Genomic DNA, 24,983 nt, shown 5'->3' with positions numbered 1-24,983 from the left:
AGGAAGAGAGATCAATATGTTCCTCAGTAGCCTGCTAGTACTAATGTAACCACAGTCTAGAGGAAGAGAGATCAATATGTTCCTCAGTAGCCTGCTAGTACTAATGTAACCACAGTCTAGACAGGAAGAGAGATCAATATGTTCCTCAGTAGCCTGCTAGTACTAATGTAACCAGAGTCTAGACAGGAAGAGAGATCAATATGTTCCTCAGTAGCCTGCTAGTACTAATGTAACCACAGTCTAGAGGAAGAGAGATCAATATGTTCCTCAGTAGCCTGCTAGTACTAATGTAACCACAGTCTAGAGGAAGAGAGATCAATATGTTCCTCAGTAGCCTGCTAGTACTAATGTAACCACAGTCTAGACAGGAAGAGAGATCAATATGTTCCTCAGTAGCCTGCTAGTACTAATGTAACCACAGTCTAGACAGGAAGAGAGATCAATATGTTCCTCAGTAGCCTGCTAGTACTAATGTAACCACAGTCTAGAGGAAGAGAGATCAATATGTTCCTCAGTAGCCTGCTAGTACTAATGTAACCACAGTCTAGAGGAAGAGAGATCAGTATGTTCCTCAGTAGCCTGCTAGTACTAATGTAACCACAGTCTAGAGGAAGAGAGATCAATATGTTCCTCAGTCGCCTGCTAGTACTAATGTAACCACAGTCTAGACAGGAAGAGAGATCAATATCTTCCTCAGTAGCCTGCTAGTACTAATGCACCTCAGTTTTAGCTGCTTTATGGTTTACATGTTTAAGAGGGAGTTAGGTTTGAAAAATTCCGGGAAGAAATCCCAGTTGGATGTTTCCCAGAATCAGGAGGGTATAAGCAGGAAATCCGGAATCCTCCAACCAGGACACTTGTAATGAGGGAGACTAATAAAGGATTCACAGGATGGGGATGATGGGACATGGCCTTTCTCCTCACGTTATTAACTGCAGTGTTATTGTGAACTGGACACACCTCCCTCTCTCTCTCTCTCTCTCTCTCTCTCTCTCTCTCTGTTGTTTCTCTCTCCCTCACAGGCGTGGCCAGATTGACTGATGTTAAAACCTGATTAGGAAAAAGGGAGGAGGAGAGAGCAGGATAGAGAGACGAGGGAAGAGGTAGGAGAGACGAGGGAGGAGAGACGAGGGTAGGGCGAGGGAGTGAGAGGGAGGAGAGAGGAGGGAAGATATGAGAGAGGATGAAGGAGAGAGAAGGCAGGATGGAGGAGAGAGGAGGCAGGCTAGGGAATGGAGGGAGGTTGATCTAAAACACTGTGTTAACAGAGAGGGAGGTTGATCTAAAACACTGTGTTAACAGGGAGGGAGGTTGATCTAAAACACTGTGTTAACAGGGAGGGAGGTTGATCTAAAACACTGTGTTAACAGAGAGGGAGGTTGATCTAAAACACTGTGTTAACAGGGAGGGAGGTTGATCTGAAACACTGTATTAACAGGGAGGGAGGTTGATCTGAAACACTGTTAACAGGGAGGGAGGTTGATCTAAAACACTGTATTAACAGGGAGGGAGGTTGATCTAAAACACTGTGTTAACAGGGAGGGAGGTTGATCTGAAACACTGTGTTAACAGAGAGGGAGGTTGATCTGAAACACTGTGTTAACAGAGAGGGAGGTTGATCTGAAACACTGTGTTAACAGAGAGGGAGGTTGATCTAAAACACTGTGTTAACAGGGAGGGATGTTGATCTGAAACACTGTGTTAACAGGGAGGGAGGTTGGTCTAAAACACTGTGTTAACAGGGAGGGAGGTTGATCTAAAACACTGTGTTAACAGAGAGGGAGGTTGATCTGAAACACTGTTAACAGGGAGGGAGGTTGATCTAAAACACTGTATTAACAGGGAGGGAGGTTGATCTAAAACACTGTGTTAACAGGGAGGAAGGTTGATCTGAAACACTGTGTTAACAGAGAGGGAGGTTGATCTGAAACACTGTGTTAACAGAGAGGGAGGTTGATCTGAAACACTGTGTTAACAGAGAGGGAGGTTGATCTGAAACACTGTTAACAGAGAGGGAGGTTGATCTGAAACACTGTGTTAACAGAGAGGGAGGTTGATCTGAAACACTGTGTTAACAGGGAGGGAGGTTGATCTGAAACACTGTGTTAACAGGGAGGGAGGTTGATCTGAAACACTGTATTAACAGGGAGGGAGGTTGATCTGAAACACTGTTAACAGGGAGAGAGGTTGATCTAAAACACTGTATTAACAGGGAGGGAGGTTGATCTAAAACACTGTGTTAACAGGGAGGGAGGTTGATCTGAAACACTGTGTTAACAGAGAGGGAGGTTGATCTGAAACACTGTGTTAACAGGGAGGGAGGTTGATCTGAAACACTGTGTTAACAGAGAGGGAGGTTGATCTAAAACACTGTGTTAACAGGGAGGGAGGTTGATCTGAAACACTGTGTTAACAGGGCGGGAGGTTGATCTGAAACACTGTTAACAGGGAGGGAGGTTGATCTAAAACACTGTATTAACAGGGAGGGAGGTTGATCTAAAACACTGTGTTAACAGGGAGGAAGGTTGATCTGAAACACTGTGTTAACAGAGAGGGAGGTTGATCTGAAACACTGTGTTAACAGAGAGGGAGGTTGATCTGAAACACTGTGTTAACAGAGAGGGAGGTTGATCTGAAACACTGTTAACAGAGAGGGAGGTTGATCTGAAACACTGTGTTAACAGAGAGGGAGGTTGATCTGAAACACTGTGTTAACAGGGAGGGAGGTTGATCTGAAACACTGTGTTAACAGGGAGGGAGGTTGATTTGAAACACTGTGTTAACAGAGAGGGAGGTTGATCTGAAACACTGTGTTAACAGAGAGGGAGGTTGATCTGAAACACTGTGTTAACAGAGAGGGAGGTTGATCTGAAACACTTTGTTAACAGAGAGGGAGGTTGATCTGAAACACTGTGTTAACAGAGAGGGAGGTTGATCTAAAACACTGTGTTAACAGAGAGGGAGGTTGATCTAAAACACTGTGTTAACAGAGAGGGAGGTTGATCTAAAACACTGTGTTAACAGGGAGGGAGGTTGATCTGAAACACTGTGTTAACAGAGAGGGAGGTTGATCTAAAACACTGTGTTAACAGAGAGGGAGGTTGATCTGAAACACTGTGTTAACAGAGAGGGAGGTTGATCTAAAACACTGTGTTAACAGGGAGGGAGGTTGATCTGAAACACTGTGTTAACAGGGAGGGAGGTTGATCTGAAACACTGTTAACAGGGAGGGAGGTTGATCTAAAACACTGTATTAACAGGGAGGGAGGTTGATCTAAAACACTGTGTTAACAGGGAGGGAGGTTGATCTGAAACACTGTGTTAACAGAGAGGGAGGTTGATCTGAAACACTGTGTTAACAGAGAGGGAGGTTGATCTGAAACACTGTGTTAACAGAGAGGGAGGTGGATCTGAAACACTGTGTTAACAGGGAGGGAGGTTGATCTGAAACACTGTGTTAACAGAGAGGGAGGTTGATCTGAAACACTGTGTTAACAGAGGAGTCATACAAGGTGGGTTTTCTCCAGTGGGTCTCTCCCTCCCTCATCACCCAGTGGCTGCCTGTTACAGTGAAGAAACAATCTGTGGTTTGTCTGCTGTTGCTATTGGGGGAACTGGAACAACAGCCCTCAACCTAGTAAATACATGTCCAATATTTATTAGAGTGGTAGATCAGTTCTGTATACGCCGTTGGTCACTGTAGCTACTGTTTTCAGGTTAAACAGCGGCCGTTGATTAAGAAGCTGGGGTTGGCTTGTTCTGTTCTAAATCAAGTGTTAGGGCTGCTGTTGATTAAGAAGCTGGGGTTGGCTTGTTCTGTTCCAAATCAAGTGTTAGGGCTGCTTTAAGAAGCTGGGGTTAGCTTGTTCTGTTCCAAATCAAGTGTTAGGGCTGCTGTTGATTAGGAAGCTGGGGTTAGCTTGTTCTGTTCCAAATCAAGTGTTAGGGCTGCTGTTGATTAGGAAGCTGGGGTTAGCTTGTTCTGTTCCAAATCAAGTGTTAGGACTGCCGTTGATTAGGAAGCTGGGGTTAGCTGGTTCTGTTAGGGCTGCCATTCCAATGATGGTGATCAAGTCTGATAAACAATGCTTCTGTTGTTCCTGTCATTCTCCTGTCATTGGTTGATCCTGGGCGTTATGCTATATCTCTGACGTCCCCTCCCTCTTTCTCCCCCTCCCTCTCTCTCTCTCCTCTCACAGGTGTCCAACCTCCCTTCTTCACCTCCACCACCACCTCAGGCCTGCAGTCTCCCTCTCTCCCCCCTCTCACCCCTTTCTGTTCCACCTGGAAGAAGACAAGACATTGGTCAGGAGAGTTGGCCAACCTCTACATCCTACCCCAGACCACCCTAGTTCCAACCAGACTACAATCCTACATCCTTCCCCTCCACCCCTCCCCAAACAGACGAGGGGGAGAGAGGAGCTTCGCCCCCCCTCATCCCCTCCCTCCCTCTCTCTCCCCCCTCCCAACATGCAGCCTCAGGGCCTGTATGTAAGAGCCATGGTACAGCCCATCCCTGGATTGAAATCTTGAACCACTCCAGTTGTACTCCACTGTGTGTTGAAGTGAAGCTAAATGTTCTGATGTGAGTGAAACTGGGCTGGACCAGCGCTGACCAGACAGCGCAACCAATAGGAAGACTGGATCACAGGCCTCAAATTCCACAATCACTCAATCAAACTTTATTTATAAAAGCCTTTTTACAACAACATTTCTCACAAAGTGCTTTACAGTAGTCACCTTAGTAAACCTATTTTTGACTTCCAAAGAGCAGGCAAGGGAATGGCAAGGGAAAACCTCCTTACAAGTGCAGATGTGTTAGCTAACCTCTGACCTGTGTCTGGGCTTGGCTGCTTGTTGGATCCAGACAGTAGTATTGAATCTAGAGGCTTCTACTGACCGTAGCTAGCGTGTCAGCTTCTAGAATGTTCTATTAGGTTCTAGTACGTTCTAATAGGTTCTAATATGTTCTGTTAGGTTCTAGTATGTTCTGTTAGGTTCTAGTACATTCTATTAGGTTATAGTATGTTCTATTAGGTTCTAGTATGTTCTGTTAGGTTCTAGTATGTTCTATTAGATTATAGTATGTTCTATTAGGTTCTAGTATGTTCTATTAGGTTGTAGTATGTTCTATTAGGTTCTAGTGTGTTCTATTAGGTTCTAGTAGGCTCTACCGGGCTGTCTCTGGCCCTGTGCTGTGGCCACCTGGCCTGTGGCCCTCCTCTCTGGCTACAGCTTTGGGCGAGGCCCACGGTTCTCCCCCCTCCCCTGCTCAACCTCCACCATTCGCCCCTCCCTCGCCACGGCTGTCCTCCCCCCCCGCCCCCGCCCCCACCCTTCCTCCCCCTCCCATCACCACCACTCCCCCCATCATCACCATCACCCCCACCCCTCTCACCCCCAGTCCCCTCCTCCCTCCTCCCCTGTGGTCACCATGACGACCACTCCCACTGCTCGTGAGCATCTCCTGGTGGTGAGGAGGCGCAACCCCCACATGCGCTACACTCTCAGCCCTGAAAACCTGCGCTCCCTCTCAGCCCAGGGCGGTGATGGCATTGGCCCTAGGGGTCACGGCGGGGAAAGGTCAGCTGGTGAACGGTCAGGGGTCGGAGGTCATGGAGAGGGTCATGGCGGCGGGCTACAAAGGGCCAATAGCGACACGGATCTGGTGACCTCGGAGAGCAGGTCATCGCTGACTGCGTCGACATACGAGTTCACGATGGGGCGGGGCCAAAACCTGATCATCAACTGGGACATCAAGGAGGAAGTGGACGCCACGGACTGGATCGGACTCTACCACATCGGTGAGACACAGGGGGAGGACTAGACCATCTTCAGAGGAAGAAGGGGTAGGGGGGTCCTTTATTCTCCCATTCCCAGAAAGTTGGACATTCATTTAGCTACCTTCACATTTTAAAAACACACAAATCAATCATAGAACAAGATCCTCAATGGAGACCAAGGACGGGGAAGAGAGGAGGGAGGGAGGATGAGAGGGAGGAAGAGAGGGGGCCTCACCTCCTCTCCTCTTCCCCTCCTCCTCTCCCCTCGCCTCACCTCCTCAACTCACCGCCTCCCCTCGCCTCACCTCCTCTCCCCTCGCCTCACCTCCTCTCCCCTCGCCTCACCTCCTCCCCTCGCCTCACCTCCTCTCCCCTCGCCTCACCTCCTCTCCCCTCGCCTCACCTCCTCCCCTCGCCTCACCTCCTCTCCTCTTCCCCTCCACCTCTTCCCTCCTGTCTTCTCACCTCACCTCCTCCCCTCGCCTCACCTCCTCCCCTCGCCTCACCTCCTCCTCTCCTCTCCTCATCCCCTCCTCCCCTCACCTCCTCCCCTCGCCTCCCCTCCTCTCCTCTTCCCCTCCTCTCCCCTCGCCTCCCACCTCCTTCCGTTCCTTCCTCTTCCCCTCCTCCTCTCTTTCTCATATCGCTGTCGCTTTCCTTTTCTCACCCTGACGATCAAGTTTAATTACTTATCCCTGGTGCTGTGTGTGTGTGTGTGTGTGTGTGTGTGTGTGTGTGTGTGTGTGTGTGTGTGTGTGTGTGTGTGTGTGTGTGTGTGTGTGTGTTTTGGGGGCACTATGTGATGAGCAGTGAGAAAGTGCATGTGATGAATACACTGGACCTCAGCCAGGCAGGCTGAGATAATCTCAGTGTGTGTGTCAGTGTGTGTGTCAGTGTGTCCTCTCCTGGCAAATGTTGTGTTTGTGTGCATAATGTGTGTGTGTGTATTAGCTACAGTGCTTTCAGAAAGTATTCAGACCCCTTGACTTTTTCATATCAAATCAAATTATATTTGTCACGTGTCGAATACAACAGGTATAGACCTTACAGTGAAATAATATAAAAATCTAAAATAAAAGTAACAAGTAATTAAATAGCAGCAGTAAAATAACAGTAGCAAGGCTAAATACAAGGGGTACCGGTACAGAGTCAATGTGTGGGGGCACCGGCTAGCTGAGGTAGTTGAGGTAATATGTACATGTAGCTAGAGTTAAAGTCACTATGCATAGATAATAAACAGAGAGTAGCAGCAGCGCAAAAGAGGGGGGGTTGGAGGGGAGAGGAGAGGAGGAGGAGGGGAAGAGGAGGGAAGGACAGGAGAGGAGAGGAGGGGAAGAGGAGGGAAGGACAGGAGAGGAGAGGAGGGGAGGAGGAGGGAAGGACAGGAGAGGAGAGGAGGGGAGGGGATGCAATTATTGTGGGTAGCCATTTGATTAGCTGTTCAGGAGTCTTATGGCTTATGGGTAGAAGCTGTTAAGAAGCCTTTTGGACCTAACCTAGGCGCAGAGAGAACAGTCTATGGCTAGGGTGGCTGGAGTCTTTGACAATTTTTAGGGCCTTCCTCTAACACTGCCTGATATAGAGGTCCCGGGTGGCAGGAAGCTTGGCCCCAGTTTCTGGGATAATGGTGTTGATGTGAGCCATGACCAGCCTTGTTTTCCACATTTTGTTACGTTACAGCCTTATTCTAAAATTGATTAAATAGTTTTTTCCCCCTCATCATTCTACACACAATACCCCATAATGACAAAGCAAAAACAGGTTTTAAGAAATGTTTGCAAATGTATTAAAAATAGAAAACGGATGTCACATTTACATAAGTATTCAGACCCTTTACCCAGCACTTTGTAGAAACACATTTGGCAACGATTACAGCCTCAAGTCTTGGGTATAACTCTACAAGCTTGGCACACCTGTATTTGGTAAGTTTCTCCAATTTTTCTCTGCAGATCCTCTCAAGCTCTGTCAGGTTGGTTGGGGAGCGTTGCTGCACAGCTATTTTCAGGTCTCTCCAGAGATGTTCGCTCGAGTTCAAGTCCGGGCTCTGGCTGGGCCACTCAAGGACATTCAGAGGCTTGTCCTGAAGGCACTCCTGTGTTGTCTTGGCTGTGTGCTTAGGGTCGTTGTCCTGTTGGAAGGTGAACCTTCGCCCCAGTCTGAGGTCCTGAGCATTCTGGAGCAGGTTTTCATTAAGGATCTCTCTGTACTTTTGCTCCGTTCATCTTTCCCTCGATCCTGACTAGTCTCCCAGTCCCTGCCGCTGAAAAACATCCCCACAGCATGATGCTACCACCACCATGCTTCACTATAGGGATGTTGCCAGGTTTGTTCCAGATGTGACACTTGGCTTTCAGGCCAAAAAGTTCAATCTTTGTTTCATCAGACCAGAGAATCTTGTGTCTCATGGTCTGAGTCCTTTTAGGTGCCTTTTGGCAAACTGCAAGCAGGCTGTCGTGCCTTTTACTGAGGAGTGGCACCCGTCTGGCCACTCTACCATAAAGGCCTGAATGGTGGCGTGCTGCAGAGATTGTTGTCCTTCTGGAAGGTTCTCCCATCTCCACAGAGGACCTCTGGAGCTCTGTGAGAGTGACCATTGGGTTCTTGGTCACCTCCCTGACCAAGGCCCTTCTCCCCAGATGGCTCAGTTTGGCCGGGCAGCAAGCTCTAGGAAGATCTTGGTGGCTCCAAACATCTTCCATTTAAGAAGGATGGAGGCCACTGTGTTCTTGGAGACTTTCAATGCTGCAGAAATATTTTGGTACCCTTCCCCAGATCTGTGCCTCTACACAATCCTGTCTCGGAGCTCTACGGACAATTCCTTCGACCTTATGGTTTGATTTTCGGTCTGACATGCACGGTCAACTGTGGGACCTTATATAGACAGTTGTGTGCCTTTCTGCCTGGACTTCTGGACAATAGTGAGTAGTGGACTTCTGTACATCCTGGACAGTAGTGAGTAGTGGTTTTCTGTACATCCTGGACAGTAGTGAATAGTGGACTTCTGTACATCCTGGACAGTAGTGAGTAGTGGTTTTCTGTACATCCTGGACACTAGTGAATAGTGGTATCAGCTTCAGTTCTTTAATTATCTGCTCATTATCATCAGCCTGCGATCAGAGGGCACTTACTGCCACACACACACACACACACACACACACACACACACACACACACACACACACACACACACACACACACACACACACACACACACACACACACACACACACACACACACTCACTCATACACACATCCTGAACACTATAGTGTCAGCAGCAGTCAGTAGAGAGAGTGATGGCCAGTGAAAGGCGATCCATCCACTCTCAACACCAGGCTCTGTGTGTGGAGGTATTGACCGGGGCGGGGGAAAGACCTGAGATGTGTCCCCCAGAGAGATGCATCATTCTGGCCCTGGGCCATCTACCCCTGCCCTGGAGCCAACATAGCTCCATTACCGGTACCTACCGTCTGCCCTGCCTCCCCGCTCTCTCCTCTCCTCCATCACTCCATCCTTCTCTCCTCCTCCATCACTCCATCCTCCTCTCTCTCCCCCTCCATCACTCCATCCTCCTCTCTCATCTCCTCCATCACTCTATCCTCCTCTCTCTCCCCCTCCATCACTCCATCCTCCATCATTCCATCCTCCTCTCCCCCTCCATCACTCCATCCTCCCTCTCCTCCTCCATCACTCCATCCTCCTCTCTCTCCCCCTCCATCACTCCATCCTCCTCTCTCATCTCCTCCATCACTCCATCCTCCTCTCTCTCCCCCTCCATCACTCCATCCTCCTCTCTCATCTCCTCCATCACTCTATCCTCCTCTCTCTCCCCCTCCATCACTCCATCCTCCATCATTCCATCCTCCTCTCCCCCTCCATCACTCCATCCTCCCTCTCCTCCTCCATCACTCCATCCTCCTCTCTCTCCCCCTCCATCACTCCATCCTCCTCTCTCATCTCCTCCATCACTCCATCCTCCCTCTCCTCCTCCATCACTCCATCCTCTCTCTCATCTCCTCCATCACTCCATCCTCCTCTCTCTCCCCCTCCATCACTCCATCCTCCCTCTCCTCCATCACCCCATCCTCCTCTCCCCCTCCATCACTCCATCCTCCTCTCTCATCTCTTCCATCACTCCATCCTCCTCTCTCATCTCCTCCATCACTCCATCCTCCTCTCTCATCTCCTCCATCACTCCATCCTCCTCTCTCTCCCCCTCCATCACTCCATCCTCCTCTCTCTCGCCCTCCATCACTCCACCCTCCTCTCTCTCATCTCCTCCATCACTCCATCCTCCTCTCCCCCTCCATCACTCCATCCTCCCTCTCCTCCTCCATCACTCCATCCTCCTCTCTCATCTCCTCCATCCTCCCTCTCCTCCTCCATCACTCCATCCTCCTCTCTCTCCCCCTCCATCACTCCATCCTCCCTCTCCTCCTCCATCACTCCATCCTCCTCTCTCTCTCCTCCATCACTCCATCCTCCCTCTCCTCCTCCACTCCATCCTCCTCTCTCTCATCTCCTCCCTCTCCTCCTCCATCACTCCATCCTCCTCTCTCTCATCTCCTCCATCACTCCATCCTCCTCTCTCTCCCCCTCCATCACTCCATCCTCCCTCTCCTCCTCCATCACTCATCCTCCTCTCTCTCATCTCCTCCATCACTCCATCCTCCTCTCTCTCCCCCTCCATCACTCCATCCTCCCTCTCCTCCTCCATCACTCCATCCTCCTCTCTCTCCTCCATCACTCCATCCTCCTCTCTCTCCCATCACTCCATCCTCCTCTCTCTCCTCCATCACTCCATCCTCCTCTCTCTCCCCCTCCATCACTCCATCCTCCCTCTCCTCCCCCATCACTCCATCCTCCTCTCTCCATCACTCCATCTTCCTCTCTCTCTTCCATCACTCCATCCTCCTCTCTTTCCCCCTCCATCACTCCATCCTCCCTCTCCTCCCCCATCACTCCATCCTCCCCCTCCACCACCCCATCCTCCTCTCTCATCACTCCATCCTCCCCCCTCATCACTCCATCCTCCCTCTCCCCCTCCATCACTCCATCCTCTCTCTCCTCCTCCATCACTCCATCCCCCTCTTTCCCCTCCTCCATCACTACTTCCTCCTCTCTTCCTCTCCTCCATCACTCCATCCTCCTCTCTCTCCTCTCTTCCTCTCCTCCATCACTCCATCCTCCTCTCTCTCCTCTCTTCCTCTCGTCCATCACTCCATCCCCCTCTTTCCCCTCCTCCATCACTCCATCCTCCTCTCTCTCCTCTCTTCCTCTCCTCCATCACTCCATTCTCTCTCCCCCCTCCATCACTTCATCACCCTCTTTCTCCTCTCTTCCATCACTCCATCCTCCTCTCTCTCCTCCTCCATCACTCCATCCCCCTCTCTCTCCTCTCTTCCTCTCTTCCTCTCCTCCTTTTTCCACCTCTCTGTTGTTGAGCCTGGTGAAAAACCACAGGGTTTCCAGGTAACGCCATTTTTCAAGTGACACAAGTGAGTTATTGTGACATTACCTGGGTTATTCATTAAATATGCAGAGCCTCTGTAAGGTAGTGTGAACATAGTGTTGGTGTGTCATCATAGTGGTCTCTGACTTGTAGTCAGACTCTCTCAGGTAGAACAAACTTAAACCTGGTGCTGAATTGAATGTCATTGAGAAAACAGAAAGGGGTCATAATGTATTTTTTCGCTTCCTTTCTGAATTTAAAAGTAATCCAAGAAGTAATTTTGTCGTTTTTCAAAAGTATCTGTAATCTGATTACAATATTTTAGCTGGTTAATGTAATTCATTACAGTTACACTTTTTGTAAATTAGATTGTATGTTATCGGTTACTCCCTAACCATGTCTGTGTGTGGGTGTGTGGGTGGGTGGGTCACCCTGGCCTGGATCCTGTCCAGACGTTATTGATTGTGACATGGTGTGAGTTGAGTTGTGGCTCTGAGGGGAGACTGGGTGATAACACAGGAGACATATTCATCATGGTCATCTCTGTTACACACTGTCTGAGTGACATATACACTACTACACACACACACACACACACACACACACACACACACACACACACACACACACACACACACACACACACACACACACACACACACACGCATCTCTGTCACACACTGTCTGAGTGACAAATACACTACTACACACACACACACACACACACACACGCACACACACACACACACACGCATCTCTGTCACACACTGTCTGAGTGACAGATACACTACTACACACACACACATCTCTGTCACACACTGTCTGTTTGTCATCCTACACAGCTCAAGGACAACAGGAAAGGGACCATAGTGTCTGTAGCAGCTACTGTTACACTAGGTTACAGCATCAGCTACTGTTACACTAGGTTACAGCATCAGCTACTGTTACACTAGGTTACAGCATCAGCTACTGTTACACTAGGTTACAGCATCAGCTACTATTACACTAGGTTACAGCATCAGCTACTGTTACACTAGGTTACAGCATCAGCTACTGTTACACTAGGTTTCAGCATCAGCTACTGTTACACTAGGTTACAGCATCAGCTACTGTTACACTAGGTTACAGCATCAGCTACTGCTACACTAGGTTACAGCATCAGCTACTGTTACACTAGGTTACAGCATCAGCTACTGTTACACTAGGTTACAGCATCAGCTACTGTTACACTAGGTTACAGCATCAGCTACTGTTACACTAGGTTACAGCATCAGCTACTGCTACACTAGGTTACAGCATCAGCTACTGTTACACTAGGTTACAGCATCAGCTACTGTTACACTAGGTTACAGCATCAGCTACTGTTACACTAGGTTACAGCATCAGCTACTGTTACACTAGGTTACAGCATTAGCTACTGCTACACTAGGTTACAGCATCAGCTACTGTTACACTAGGTTACAGCATCAGCTACTGCTACACTAGGTTACAGCATCAGCTACTGTTACACTAGGTTACAGCATCAGCTACTGCTACACTAGGTTACAGCATCAGCTACTGTTACACTAGGTTACAGCATCAGCTACTGTTACACTAGGTTACAGCATCAGATACTGTTACACTAGGTTACAGCATCAGCTACTGTTACACTAGGTTACAGCATCAGCTACTGTTACACTAGGTTACAGCATCAGCTACTGCCACACTAGGTTACAGCATCAGCTACTGTTACACTAGGTTACAGCATCAGCTACTGCTACACTAGGTTACAGCATCAGCTACTGTTACACTAGGTTACAGCATCAGCTACTGTTACACTAGGTTACAGCATCAGCTACTGTTACACTAGGTTACAGCATCAGCTACTGTTACACTAGGTTACAGCATCAGCTACTGCTACACTAGGTTACAGCATCAGCTACTGTTACACTAGGTTACAGCATCAGCTACTGTTACACTAGGTTACAGCATCAGCTACTGTTACACTAGGTTACAGCATCAGCTACTGCTACACTAGGTTACAGCATCAGCTACTGTTACACTAGGTTACAGCATCAGCTACTGTTACACTAGGTTACAGCATCAGATACTGTTACACTAGGTTACAGCATCAGCTACTGTTACACTAGGTTACAGCATCAGCTACTGTTACACTAGGTTACAGCATCAGATACTGTTACACATCCTGCCAATGTATGGGGCTGTCAGTTGTGTTATGGCCTAAGTCAGCACTGTTACAGCCTATATCAGTGATGTGACTGTGTGTGTCCCCTCCCCAGATGAGACGTGTCCTGCCAACGTGTGGGACTCTAAGAACCGCGGGGTGAACGGCACCCAGAGAGGACAGATCGTCTGGAGGCTGGAGCCTGGACCTTACTTCATGGAGCGTGAGTATAGTGTGTGTGTGTCATGCGTGTGTGTGTTAATGTTTATGAAGGATTGTTTGTGTGTGTTCAGGATGATTAGAAGTCTTCTGTTTGTGTGTTCAGGATGATTAGAAGTCGTCTGTGTGTGTGTTCAGGCTGATTAGAACAGTAGAAGTCGTCTGTGTGTGTGTTCAGGATGATTAGAACAATAGAAGTCGTCTGTGTGTGTGTTCAGGATGATTAGAACAATAGAAGTCGTCTGTGTGTGTGTTCAGGATGATTAGAACAATAGAAGTCGTCTGTGTGTGTGTTCAGGATGATTAGAACAGTAGAAGTCGTCTGTGTGTGTGTTCAGGATGATTAGAACAATAGAAGTCGTCTGTGTGTGTGTTCAGGATGATTAGAACAATAGAAGTCTTCTGGGTGTGTGTTCAGGATGATTAGAACAATAGAAGTCGTCTGTGTGTGTGTTCAGGATGATTAGAACAATAGAAGTCTTCTGGGTGTGTGTTCAGGATGATTAGAACAATAGAAGTCTTCTGGGTGTGTGTTCAGGATGATTAGAACAATAGAAGTCGTCTGTGTGTGTGTTCAGGATGATTAGAACAGTAGAAGTCGTCTGTGTTCATATTAAACAATAGAAGTCTTCTGTGTGTGTGTTCAGGATGATTAGAACAATAGAAGTCTTCTGGGTGTGTGTTCAGGATGATTAGAACAATAGAAGTCGTCTGTGTGTGTGTTCAGGATGATTAGAACAATAGAAGTCTTCTGGGTGTGTGTTCAGGATGATTAGAAGTCTTCTGTGTGTGTGTTCAGGATGATTAGAACAATAGAAGTCGTCTGTGTGTTCAGGATGATTAGAACAATAGAAGTCGTCTGTGTGTGTGTTCAGGATGATTAGAACAATAGAAGTCGTCTGTGTGTGTGTTCAGGATGATTAGAACAATAGAAGTCGTCTGTGTGTGTGTTCAGGATGATTAGAAGAATAGAAGTCGTCTGTGTGTGTGTTCCTTCCTCAGCTGAGACTAAGATCTGCTTTAAGTACTACCATGGAGTGAGTGGTGGCTTGAGAGCAACAACCCCCTGCATCACCGTCAACAACCCAGGACTTCCTGTGAGTACTGTCTGTCTGATTATGTTTATGAAGGAGTGCTTATGTATCAAGTAACTGTATGCTAGATGGTGTAGCTGCATCTTAGGCAAGCTTATCTGGTTGTTTAGAGAGAGGTGTGTGTGTGTGTGTGTTTCTTAGATATCAGCTGAATGTGTCAGTTGGACTATATTAGATATCAATCTGAATATGGCAGTTGGACTATATTAGATATTAATCTGAATGTGTCAGTTGGACTATATTAGATATCAATCTGAATATGGCAGTTGGACTATATTAGATATCAATCTGAATATGGCAGTTGGACTATATTAGATATTAATCTGAATGTGTCAGTTGGACTATATTAGATATTAATCTGAATATGGCAGTTGGACTATATTAGATATCAATCTGAATGTGTCAGTTGGACTATATTAGATATCAATCTGAATGTGGCAGTTGGACTATATTAGATATCAATCTGAATATGGCAGTTGGACTATATTAGATATTAATCTGAATGTGGCAGTTGGACTATATTAGATATCAATCTGAATGTGGCAGTTGGACTATATTAGATATCAATCTGAATGTGTCAGTTGGACTATATTAGATATCAATCTGAATGTGGCAGTTGGACTATATTAGATATCAATCTGAATGTGGCAGTTGGACTATATTAGATATCAATCTGAATGTGTCAGTTGGACTATATTAGATATCAATCTGAATGTGTCAGTTGGACTATATTAGATATCAATCTGAATGTGTCAGTTGGACTATATTAGATATTAATCTGAATATGGCAGTTGGACTATATTAGATATCAATCTGAATATGTCAGTTGGACTATATTAGATATCAATCTGAATATGGCAGTTGGACTATATTAGATATTAATCTGAATATGGCAGTTGGACTATATTAGATATCAATCTGAATGTGTCAGTTGGACTATATTAGATATCAATCTGAATATGGCAGTTGGACTATATTAGATATCAATCTGAATGTGTCAGTTGGACTATATTAGATATCAATCTGAATATGTCAGTTGGACTATATTAGATATCAATCTGAATATGTCAGTTGGACTATATTAGATATCAATCTGAATGTGTCAGTTGGACTATATTAGATATCAATCTGAATATGTCAGTTGGACTATATTAGATATTAATCTGAATATGGCAGTTGGACTATATTAGATATCAATCTGAATATGTCAGTTGGACTATATTAGATATCAATCTGAATATGTCAGTTGGACTATATTAGATATCAATCTGAATGTGTCAGTTGGACTATATTAGATATCAATCTGAATATGGCTGTCATCGTCGTGTGTGTAGGTGGCAGGGAAGTCAGGCGCAGGAGAAACCAACTTGGTATCACTGGAGTTGTTTAATAAAATAATAAACAACGAACTCCAAATCCAAAAATGTACAATGAAATAACATGGGCAACAATACCCGTAGCTCACCACTACAAAATCCACGACACAAAAAAACATACAAACAATCTCGGACAAGGACATGAGGGGAAACTGAGGGTTAAATACACAACAGGTAATGAATGGGATTGGAACCAGGTGTGTGTGAAAACAAGACAAAACCAATGGATAATGAAAAATGGATCAGTATGGCTCAGTTGGTAGAGCATGGTGTTTGCAACGCCAGCATAGTGTGTGCAACGCCAGGGTTGTGGGTTCGATTCCCACGGGGGCCAGTACAAAAAAAGAAGGAAAAAAAATGCATGAAATGAAATGTATGCATTCACTACTGTAAGTCGCTCTGGATAAGAGCGTCTGCTAAATGACAAAAATGTAAAATGTAAATGTAAAATGATGGCTAGAAGACCGGTGACGTCGACCGCCGAGCACCACTCAAACAAGGAGGGGCATCGACTTCGGTAGAAGTCGTGACAGTACCCCCCCCGACGCGCGGCTGTCGACACCGGCCTTGGGGACGACCCGGAGGACGAGGTGCAGGGCGATCCGGATGGAGACTCTCTCAGCAGGGAAGGATCTAACACATCCTCCACCGGAACCCAGCATCTCTCCTCCGGACCATACCCCTCCCAGTCCACGAGGTACTGAAGGCCCCTCGCCCGACATCTCGAATCCAGGATGGATCGAACGGAAGACGCCGGGGCCCCCTCAATGTCCAGAGGGGGCGGAGGAACCTCCCGCACCTCAGCCTCCTGGAGCGGGCCAGCCACCACCGGCCTGAGGAGAGACACATGGAACGAGGGGTTAATGCGGTAATTGGGGGGGAAGCTTTAACCTATAACATACCTCGTTCACTCTCCTCAGGACTTTAAACGGCCCCACAAACCGCGGACTCAGGTTCCGGCAGGGCAGGCGGAGGGGCAGGTTTCTAGTCGAGAGCCAGACCCTGTCCCCCGGCCTCACTGCGGTGATGGTCTGCGCCAACTTTCTGGCGCAGACACACTGAAAAGGAGAGAGGTTAGTGGAGGAGTGGCGGAGTGAGTTCTGAGCCATCTCTGCCCAAGGCACGAACGCCGCCCACTCCCCCTGCCGGTCCTGGCAATAAGGCCTCAGAAACCTACCCACATCCTGGTTCACTCTCTCCACCTACCCCTTACTCTCAGGGTGAAAACCCGAGGTAAGGCTGACCAAGTCCCCCAGACGTTCCATGAACGCCTTCCAGACACTTGACGTGAACCCCGATCAGACACTATATCCTCAGACACCCCGTAGTGCCGAAAGACGTGTGTAAACAGAGCCTCCGCAGTTTGTAGGGCCGTAGGGAGACCGGGCAAAGGGAGGAGACGACAGGACTTAGAAAAGCGATCCACAACGACCAGGATCCTGGTGTTACCTTGTGAAGGTGGAAGATCTGTTATAAAATCCACCGACAAGTGCCACCACGGCCGTTGTGGAACGGGTAAGGGTTGTAACTTACCTCTGGGTAGGTGTCTAGGAGCCTTGCACTGGGCGCACACTGAGCAGGAGGAAACATAAACCCTCACGTCCTTAGCTAAGGTGGGCCACCAGTACATCCCACTAAGACAGCGCATCGTCCGACCAATCCCAGGATGACCAGAGGGTAACGTGTGAGCCCAGTAGATCAATCGGTCGCGGACAGCAGATGGAATGTACAGATGCCCAGCTGGACACTGTGGGGGAACGGGCTCTGCACGTGACGCCCGCTCAATGTCCGTGTCCAGCTCCCATACTACCGGTGCCACCAAACAAGAGGCTGGGATGATGGGAGTAGGATCCATGGACCGCTCCTGTGTCATACAGCCGGGACAGTGCGTCTGCCTTAATGTTCTGGGAACCTGGTCGGTAAGAGAGGGTAAACACGAAACGGGTGAAAAACATGGCCCACCTTGCCTGGCGAGGATTCAGTCTCCTCGCCTCCTGGATGTACTCCAGATTGTGGTGGTCAGTCCAGATGAGAAAAGCGTGTTTAGCCCCCTCAAGCCAATGTCTCCACGCCTTCAAAGCTTTGACAATAGCCAACAGCTCCCGGTCCCCTACATCATAGTTTCGCTCCGCCGGGCTGAGCCTCTTAGAGAAGAAAGCACAGGGGCGGAGCTTAGGTGCCGTACCCGAACGCTGAGAGAGCACAGCTCCTATACCAGCCTCAGATGTGTCCACCTCCACTATGAATTGCAAAGACGGATCCGGATGAGCCAAAACAGGAACCGAGGTAAACAGAGCCTTCAGTTTCCTAAACGCCCTATCCGCCCCAGCCGACCACTGCAAGCGCACCGGACCCCCCTTCAGCAGTGAGGTAATGGGAGCCACTACCTGACCAAAACCCCGGATAAACCTCCGGTAGTAATTGGCAAACCCTAAAAATCGCTGCACCTCCTTCACCGTGGTGGGAGTCGGCCAATTACGCACAGCTGCAATGCGGTCACTCTCCATCTCCACTCCTGATGTGGATAGGCGATATCCTAAGAAGGAGACGGATTGTTGAAAGAACAGGCATTTCACAGCCTTGACATACAGGTCATGCTCCAACAGGCGACCAAGCACTTTGCGCACCAGGGACACATGCTCGGCGCGTGTAGCGGAGTATATCAGAATGCCATCGATATACACCACTACACCCTGCCGTGCAGGTCCCTGACAATCTTGTCTACAAAGGATTGGAAGACTGATGGAGCATTCTTCAACCCGTACGGCATGACGAGGTACTCATAATGCCCTGAGGTGGTACTAAATGCTGTCTTCTACACATCTCCCTTTCGGATACGCACCAGGTTATATGCACTCCTGAGTTCCAGTTTAGTGAAGAAGCGCGCCCCGTGCATTAACTCAATCGCCGGGGCGATCAGAGGTAGCGGGTAACTATAACCCACCGTGATTTTATTGAGACCTCGATAATCAATGCACGGGCGCAGACCTCCATCCTTCTTCACAAAAAATAAACGCGAGGAGACGGGTGAAATGGAGGGCCGAATGTACCCCTGACGGAGGGATTCGGAGACATATGTCTCCATAGCCTCCGTCTCCACTTGCGACAGGGGATACACGTGACTCCTGGGAAGTGCAGCGTCTACCAGGAGATTTATCGCACAATCCTCCTGTCGATGGGGTGGTAATTGAGTCGCCTTCTTTTTACAGAAGGCGAGAGCCAAATCGGCATAGTCGGGGGGAATGCGCACGGTAGAGACCTGGTCTGGACTTTCCACCGTAGTAGCACCAACGGAAACCCCTACACACCTACCTGAGCACTCTCACGACCACCCCGTGAGAGAACCTCTGTGGCCAAGAAAAAGTGGGGTTATGACAAATTAACCAAGGTAGACCCAGCACCACGGGATACGCAGGAGTGTCCATAAGGAAAATACAATTTTTTTCCTTGTGACCCCCCTGCGTCACCATACTCAAAGGAGCTGTGGCCTCCCTGATTAACCCTGACCCTAATGGTCGACTATCTAAGGTGTGAACAGGGAAAGGCACATCCAAGGGTACAATGGGAATCCCTAAACTATGAGCAAAAGCTTGATCAATGAAATTCCCAGCCACGCCTGAATCTACTAGCGCCTTATGCTGGGAACGCGGGAAAAAAATCAATAAAAGTAACAGACACAAACATAAGTGCAACAGAGGGCTCTGGATGAGAATGGTGCCTACTCACCTGGGGTGGCGCCAGAGCACCATGCCTGTTACCTCGATTCCCAGAGGAACCTACCCGACACCGACCAGCAGTGTGACCTCTGTGGCCACAGATGGTGCACGAGCGGGAACCCCCTCCGGTCTCCCTGTGCACCCTCCCTCCCAGTTCCCTGGGTATAGGAGAGGGGGTGCGGGAGGATGGAACCACCAGACCCCGATCTGGACGTCCGCGAGCAGCCAGCAGGTTGTCCAGCCGGATGGACAGATCCAGCAGCTGGTCGAAGGTGAGGGTGGTGTCTCTGCAGGCCAGCTCCCGACGGACATCCTCATGCAGACTGCAGCGGTAATGGTCAATCAGGGTCCTGTGATTCCATCCTGCACCGGCTGCCAGGGTCCTGAACTCCAGGGCAAAATCCTGGACGTTCCTCGTCTCCTGCCTCAGATGGTAGAGGCGCTCACCCACCGCTCTGCCCTCGGGTGGATGGTCGAAGACTGCCCGAAAACGGCGGGTGAACTCCTCATAATGGTCCAACGCCGCATCTCCTCCTCCACACACAGCGCTGGCCCACTCCAGGGCTGTCCCGGTGAGGCACGAGACGAGGGCGAAACTCTTCTCACGGTCAGATGGAACTGGGTGGACCGTGGCCAGGAAAAAGTCCAATCTGAGTAGGAAACCCTGGCATGTGGCAGCACTTCTGTCGTACCCCTGAGGCATGGATAGACAGATGCCACCGGGATCAGGTTGAGAAGGGGCGCTCCGGATAGACCCCGGTTGGGCTGGTGGAGGCGCTGGGAAAACTCCCTGTCTCTCCCAGCGGTCCATATTCTGGACAACGCGATCCATGGCGGTGCATAGATGGTGAAGCTTCTCCTCATTCTCCTGGAAGCGCTCCTCCACCCTTATGTCCGGGGTCCTCTCTCCTGCTGACTTCATATCTATGGTCCGAGATTCTGTCATCGTCGTGTGTGTAGGTGGCAGGGAAGTCAGGCGCAGGAGAAACCAACTTGGTATCACTGGAGTTGTTTAATAAAATAATAAACAAACAACGAACTCCAAATCCAAAAATGTACAATGAAATAACATGGGCAACAATACCCGTAGCTCACCACTACAAAATCCACGACACAAAAAAACATACAAACAATCTCGGACAAGGACATGAGGGAAAACAGAGGGTTAAATACGAAACAGGTAATGAATGGGATTGGAACCAGGTGTGTGTGAAAACAAGACAAAACCAATGGATAATGAAAAATGGATCAGTGATGGCTAGAAGACCGGTGACGTCGACCGCCGAGCACCACACGAACAATATTAGATATCAATCTGAATGTGTCAGTTGGACTATATTAGATATCAATCTGAATGTGTCAGTTGGACTATGTTAGATATCAATCTGAATATGGCAGTTGGACTATATTAGATATCAATCTGAATGTGTCAGTTGGACTATGTTAGATATCAATCTGAATATGGCAGTTGGACTATATTAGATATCAATCTGAATGTGGCAGTTGGACTATATTAGATATCAATCTGAATATGGCAGTTGGACTATGTTAGATATCAATCTGAATATGGCAGTTGGACTATATTAGATATCAATCTGAATGTGTCAGTTGGACTATATTAGATATCAATCTGAATATGGCAGTTGGACTATATTAGATATCAATCTGAATGTGGCAGTTGGACTATATTAGATATCAATCTGAATATGGCAGTTGGACTATATTAGATATCAATCTGAATGTGGCAGTTGGACTATATTAGATATCAATCTAAATATGGCAGTTGGACTATATTAGTTTGAATAGATAAAGAGGGTATACATGTCCTGTCTCAATCTATCTTGCTATCTATCTCCTCCTCCATCTCTTTTTCTCTCTCTCCCTCCCTCCCCCTCTCTCTCTCCACCCCATCTATCCCTCCCCCTCTCTCTCGCTCTCTCTACCCCCTCTCTCTCGCTCTCTCTACCCCCTCTCTCCCTCCACCACACATCCCTCCCTCCCTCTCTCTCCCTTTCTCCATCCCCCTCTCTCTCTCTCTGAATTCAATTGAAGGGGCTTTATTGGCATGGGAAACATATGTTTACATTGCCAAAGCAAGTTAAATAGATAATAAACAAAAGTGAAATAACAATACAAATTAACAAAATAATAGAAATTAACAAAATAATGTCATATTATGTCTATATACAGTGTTGTAATGATGTGCAAATAGTACAAAAGGGAAAATAAATAAACATAAATATAGGTTGTATTTACAATGGTGTTCTCTCTCTCTCTCTCTCTCTCTCTCTCTCTCCACCCCCTCCATCTCTCTCTCTACCCCCTCCATCTCTCTCTCCACTCCTCTCTCCCCCTCCCTCCTCTCTCTCTCCCCCTCACCCTCCCTCCCTCCCACCATCCCTCCCCCCTCTCCCTCCCTCCAAACCTCCCCCTCTCCCTCCCTCCATCCCTACCCCCTCTACCCCTCTCCCTCCCTCCAAACCTCCCCCCTCTCCCTCCCTCCGTCCCTACCCCCTCTACCCCTCTCCCTCCCTCCAAACTTCCCCCTCTCCCTCCCTCAATCCCTACCCCCCTACCCCTCTCCTTCCCTCCAAACCTCCCCCTCTCATTCTCCTTCCCTCCCTCCATCCCTATCACTTCCTGAGTTCACTAATACCAGCTGGCACAAATGAATTTGATATGAAATTCAGAGCGTTAATCTTCCAATCGGAGGGAGCGTCTGGCAGGCAGCCATGTTGGTTTTATGACAGGATCTGACAGATTACCAGACGCCCAGTCCACTTGATCTCTCTCTCTGACCCTCCTATATATCACTCTCCAAAATATCTCAGTGTTCCACTGTGCTGTACTGCTCTGTGTTGAACTGGATATTGAGATATCTCAGTGTTAAACTGGATATTGATATATCTCTGTGTTAAACTGGATATTGATATATCTCAATGTTAAACTGGATATTGATATATCTCAGTGTTAAACTGGATATTGATATATCTCAGTGTTAAACTGGATATTGATATATCTCTGTGTTAAACTGGATATTGATATATCTCAATGTTAAACTGGATATTGATATATCTCAATGTTAAACTGGATATTGAGATATCTCAGTGTTAAACTGGATATTGATATATCTCAGTGTTAAACTGGATATTGATATATCTCTGTGTTAAACTGGATATTGATATATCTCAGTGTTAAACTGGATATTGATATATCTCAGTGTTAAACTGGATATTGATATATCTCTGTGTTAAACTGGATATTGAGATATCTCAGTGTTAAACTGGATATTGAGATATCTCAGTGTTAAACTGGATATTGAGATATCTCAGTGTTACACTGGATATTGATATATCTCAGTGTTAAACTGGATATTGATATATCTCAGTGTTAAACTGGATATTGATATATCTCAGTGTTAAACTGTGCTGTACTGCTCTGTGTTGATGGTATATTTTCCAGTCTTGTTGACCCTCAACCATAAGTCTCATGTCTGTGGTATTATACTGTCCTATACTAACAGCTCATCTCTCATTAGTTGAGTTCCCATCACAGCTCATCTCCCATTGGTTGTTTCTTTGCCAGGTTAGAGCCGAGGGTCAAGCTGAGGGCCAATCAGTGACAGAGAACTGTCGGAAACTCGTCAGCTTCACTTTATCAGGTCAGTTATTGTTGATTGGTAGCTTGTCTCAATCTACACTGGTCTGGTGTGATCTGCACTGCCTCCCTGTGATTGAGATGTGTTACTGCACTTGACCTCTTGTCAGGCACTCCTGGACCAGAGTTGCCTACCGACCCCTGGTATACAGGCACTCCTGGACCAGAGTTGTCTACCGACCCCTGGTATACAGGCACTCCTGGACCAGAGTTGTCTACCGACCCCTGGTATACAGGCACTCCTGGACCAGAGTTGCCTACCGACCCCTGGTATACAGGCACTCCTGGACCAGAGTTGCCTACCGACCCCTGGTATATCTCTGGGGCGGCAGGTAGCCTAGTTGTTAGAGCGTTGGGCCAGTAACTGAAAGGTTGCTAGATCGAATCCCCAAGCTGACAGGGTAAAAATCTGTCTTTCTGCCCCTGAACAAGGAAGTTTGTTCTTAACTGACTTGCCTAGTTAAAATAAAGGTTAAATAAAATAAAAAATACAGGCACTCCTGGACCAGAGTTGTCTACCGACCCCTGGTATACATTATGAAGTAGAGCGCTCTCTGAGTCTCTGTAGAGATCCTAATGTGTTTAAAATACATGTATTATTTCATTATTCTGTGTGTGTATATGGTATAACTTCACAGCTCTAATATGTATATCTGTGTAGATATCTATGAGCTTTATATATTTACAGTATATTTACAGTATATTTACAGTATATATGGTATGTGTCTTTCTCTATAGATATCCGTGAGCTTTATATATTTACAGTATATTTACAGTATATTTACAGTATACATGGTACGTGTCTTTCTCTATAGATATCCGTGAGCTTTATATATTTACAGTATATTTACAGTATATTTACAGTATACATGGTACGTGTCTTTCTCTATAGATATCCGTGAGCTTTATATATTTACAGTATATTTACGGTATATTTACAGTATACATGGTACGTGTCTTTCTCTATAGATATCCGTGAGCTTTATATATTTACAGTATATTTACAGTATATTTACAGTATATTTACACTATACATGGTATGTGTCTTTCTCTATAGATATCCGTGAGCTTTATATATTAACAGTATATTTACAGTATATTTACAGTATACATGGTACGTGTCTTTCTCTATAGATATCCGTGAGCTTTATATATTTACAGTATATTTACAGTATATTTACAGTATACATGGTACGTGTCTTTCTCTATAGATATCCGTGAGCTTTATATATTTACAGTATATTTACAGTATACATGGTACGTGTCTTTCTCTATAGATATCCGTGAGCTTTATATATTTACAGTATATTTACAGTATACATGGTACGTGTCTTTCTCTATAGATATCAGTGCGTTGGGTCTGAAGAAGGGGATGTTCTTTAACCCTGACCCCTACCTGAAGATGTCCATCCACCCTGGGAAGAAGAGTGGCTTCCCCACCTTCACACACCACGGACAGGAGCGCCGCTCTGCCATCATATCTAACACCACCAACCCTGTCTGGCCCGGAGAGGTGATATATA

General features: G+C 47.2%; 1 protein-coding gene across 4 annotated transcripts in view; it reads left to right on the top strand.

The window, feature by feature from the left end:
* Nucleotides 1-24,983, top strand: part of LOC106574939 (E3 ubiquitin-protein ligase HECW2) — a 205,142-nt gene that overhangs the window by 132,829 nt on the left and 47,330 nt on the right. For 2 of the 4 annotated variants that reach the window (XM_045698273.1, XM_045698272.1), the window contains exons 2-6: nt 4,200-5,804; nt 13,514-13,621; nt 14,620-14,714; nt 23,389-23,464; nt 24,804-24,973. In XM_045698273.1, coding sequence (XP_045554229.1) covers nt 5,435-5,804; nt 13,514-13,621; nt 14,620-14,714; nt 23,389-23,464; nt 24,804-24,973 — 819 coding nt within the window. In that variant the 5' untranslated portion in view covers nt 4,200-5,434. Of the gene's footprint in view, nt 1-4,199; nt 5,850-13,513; nt 13,622-14,619; nt 14,715-23,388; nt 23,465-24,803; nt 24,974-24,983 lie in introns of those variants that run through there. The other 2 variants (XM_045698274.1, XM_045698275.1) reach the window with 2 other exon arrangements.

Source organism: Salmo salar, chromosome ssa16, assembly GCF_905237065.1.
Source record: "Salmo salar chromosome ssa16, Ssal_v3.1, whole genome shotgun sequence".
Taxonomy (NCBI): Eukaryota; Metazoa; Chordata; class Actinopteri; order Salmoniformes; family Salmonidae; genus Salmo; species Salmo salar.
Note: the sequence above shows the minus strand (reverse complement) of the source record. Positions and strands in the feature narration are given on the sequence as shown.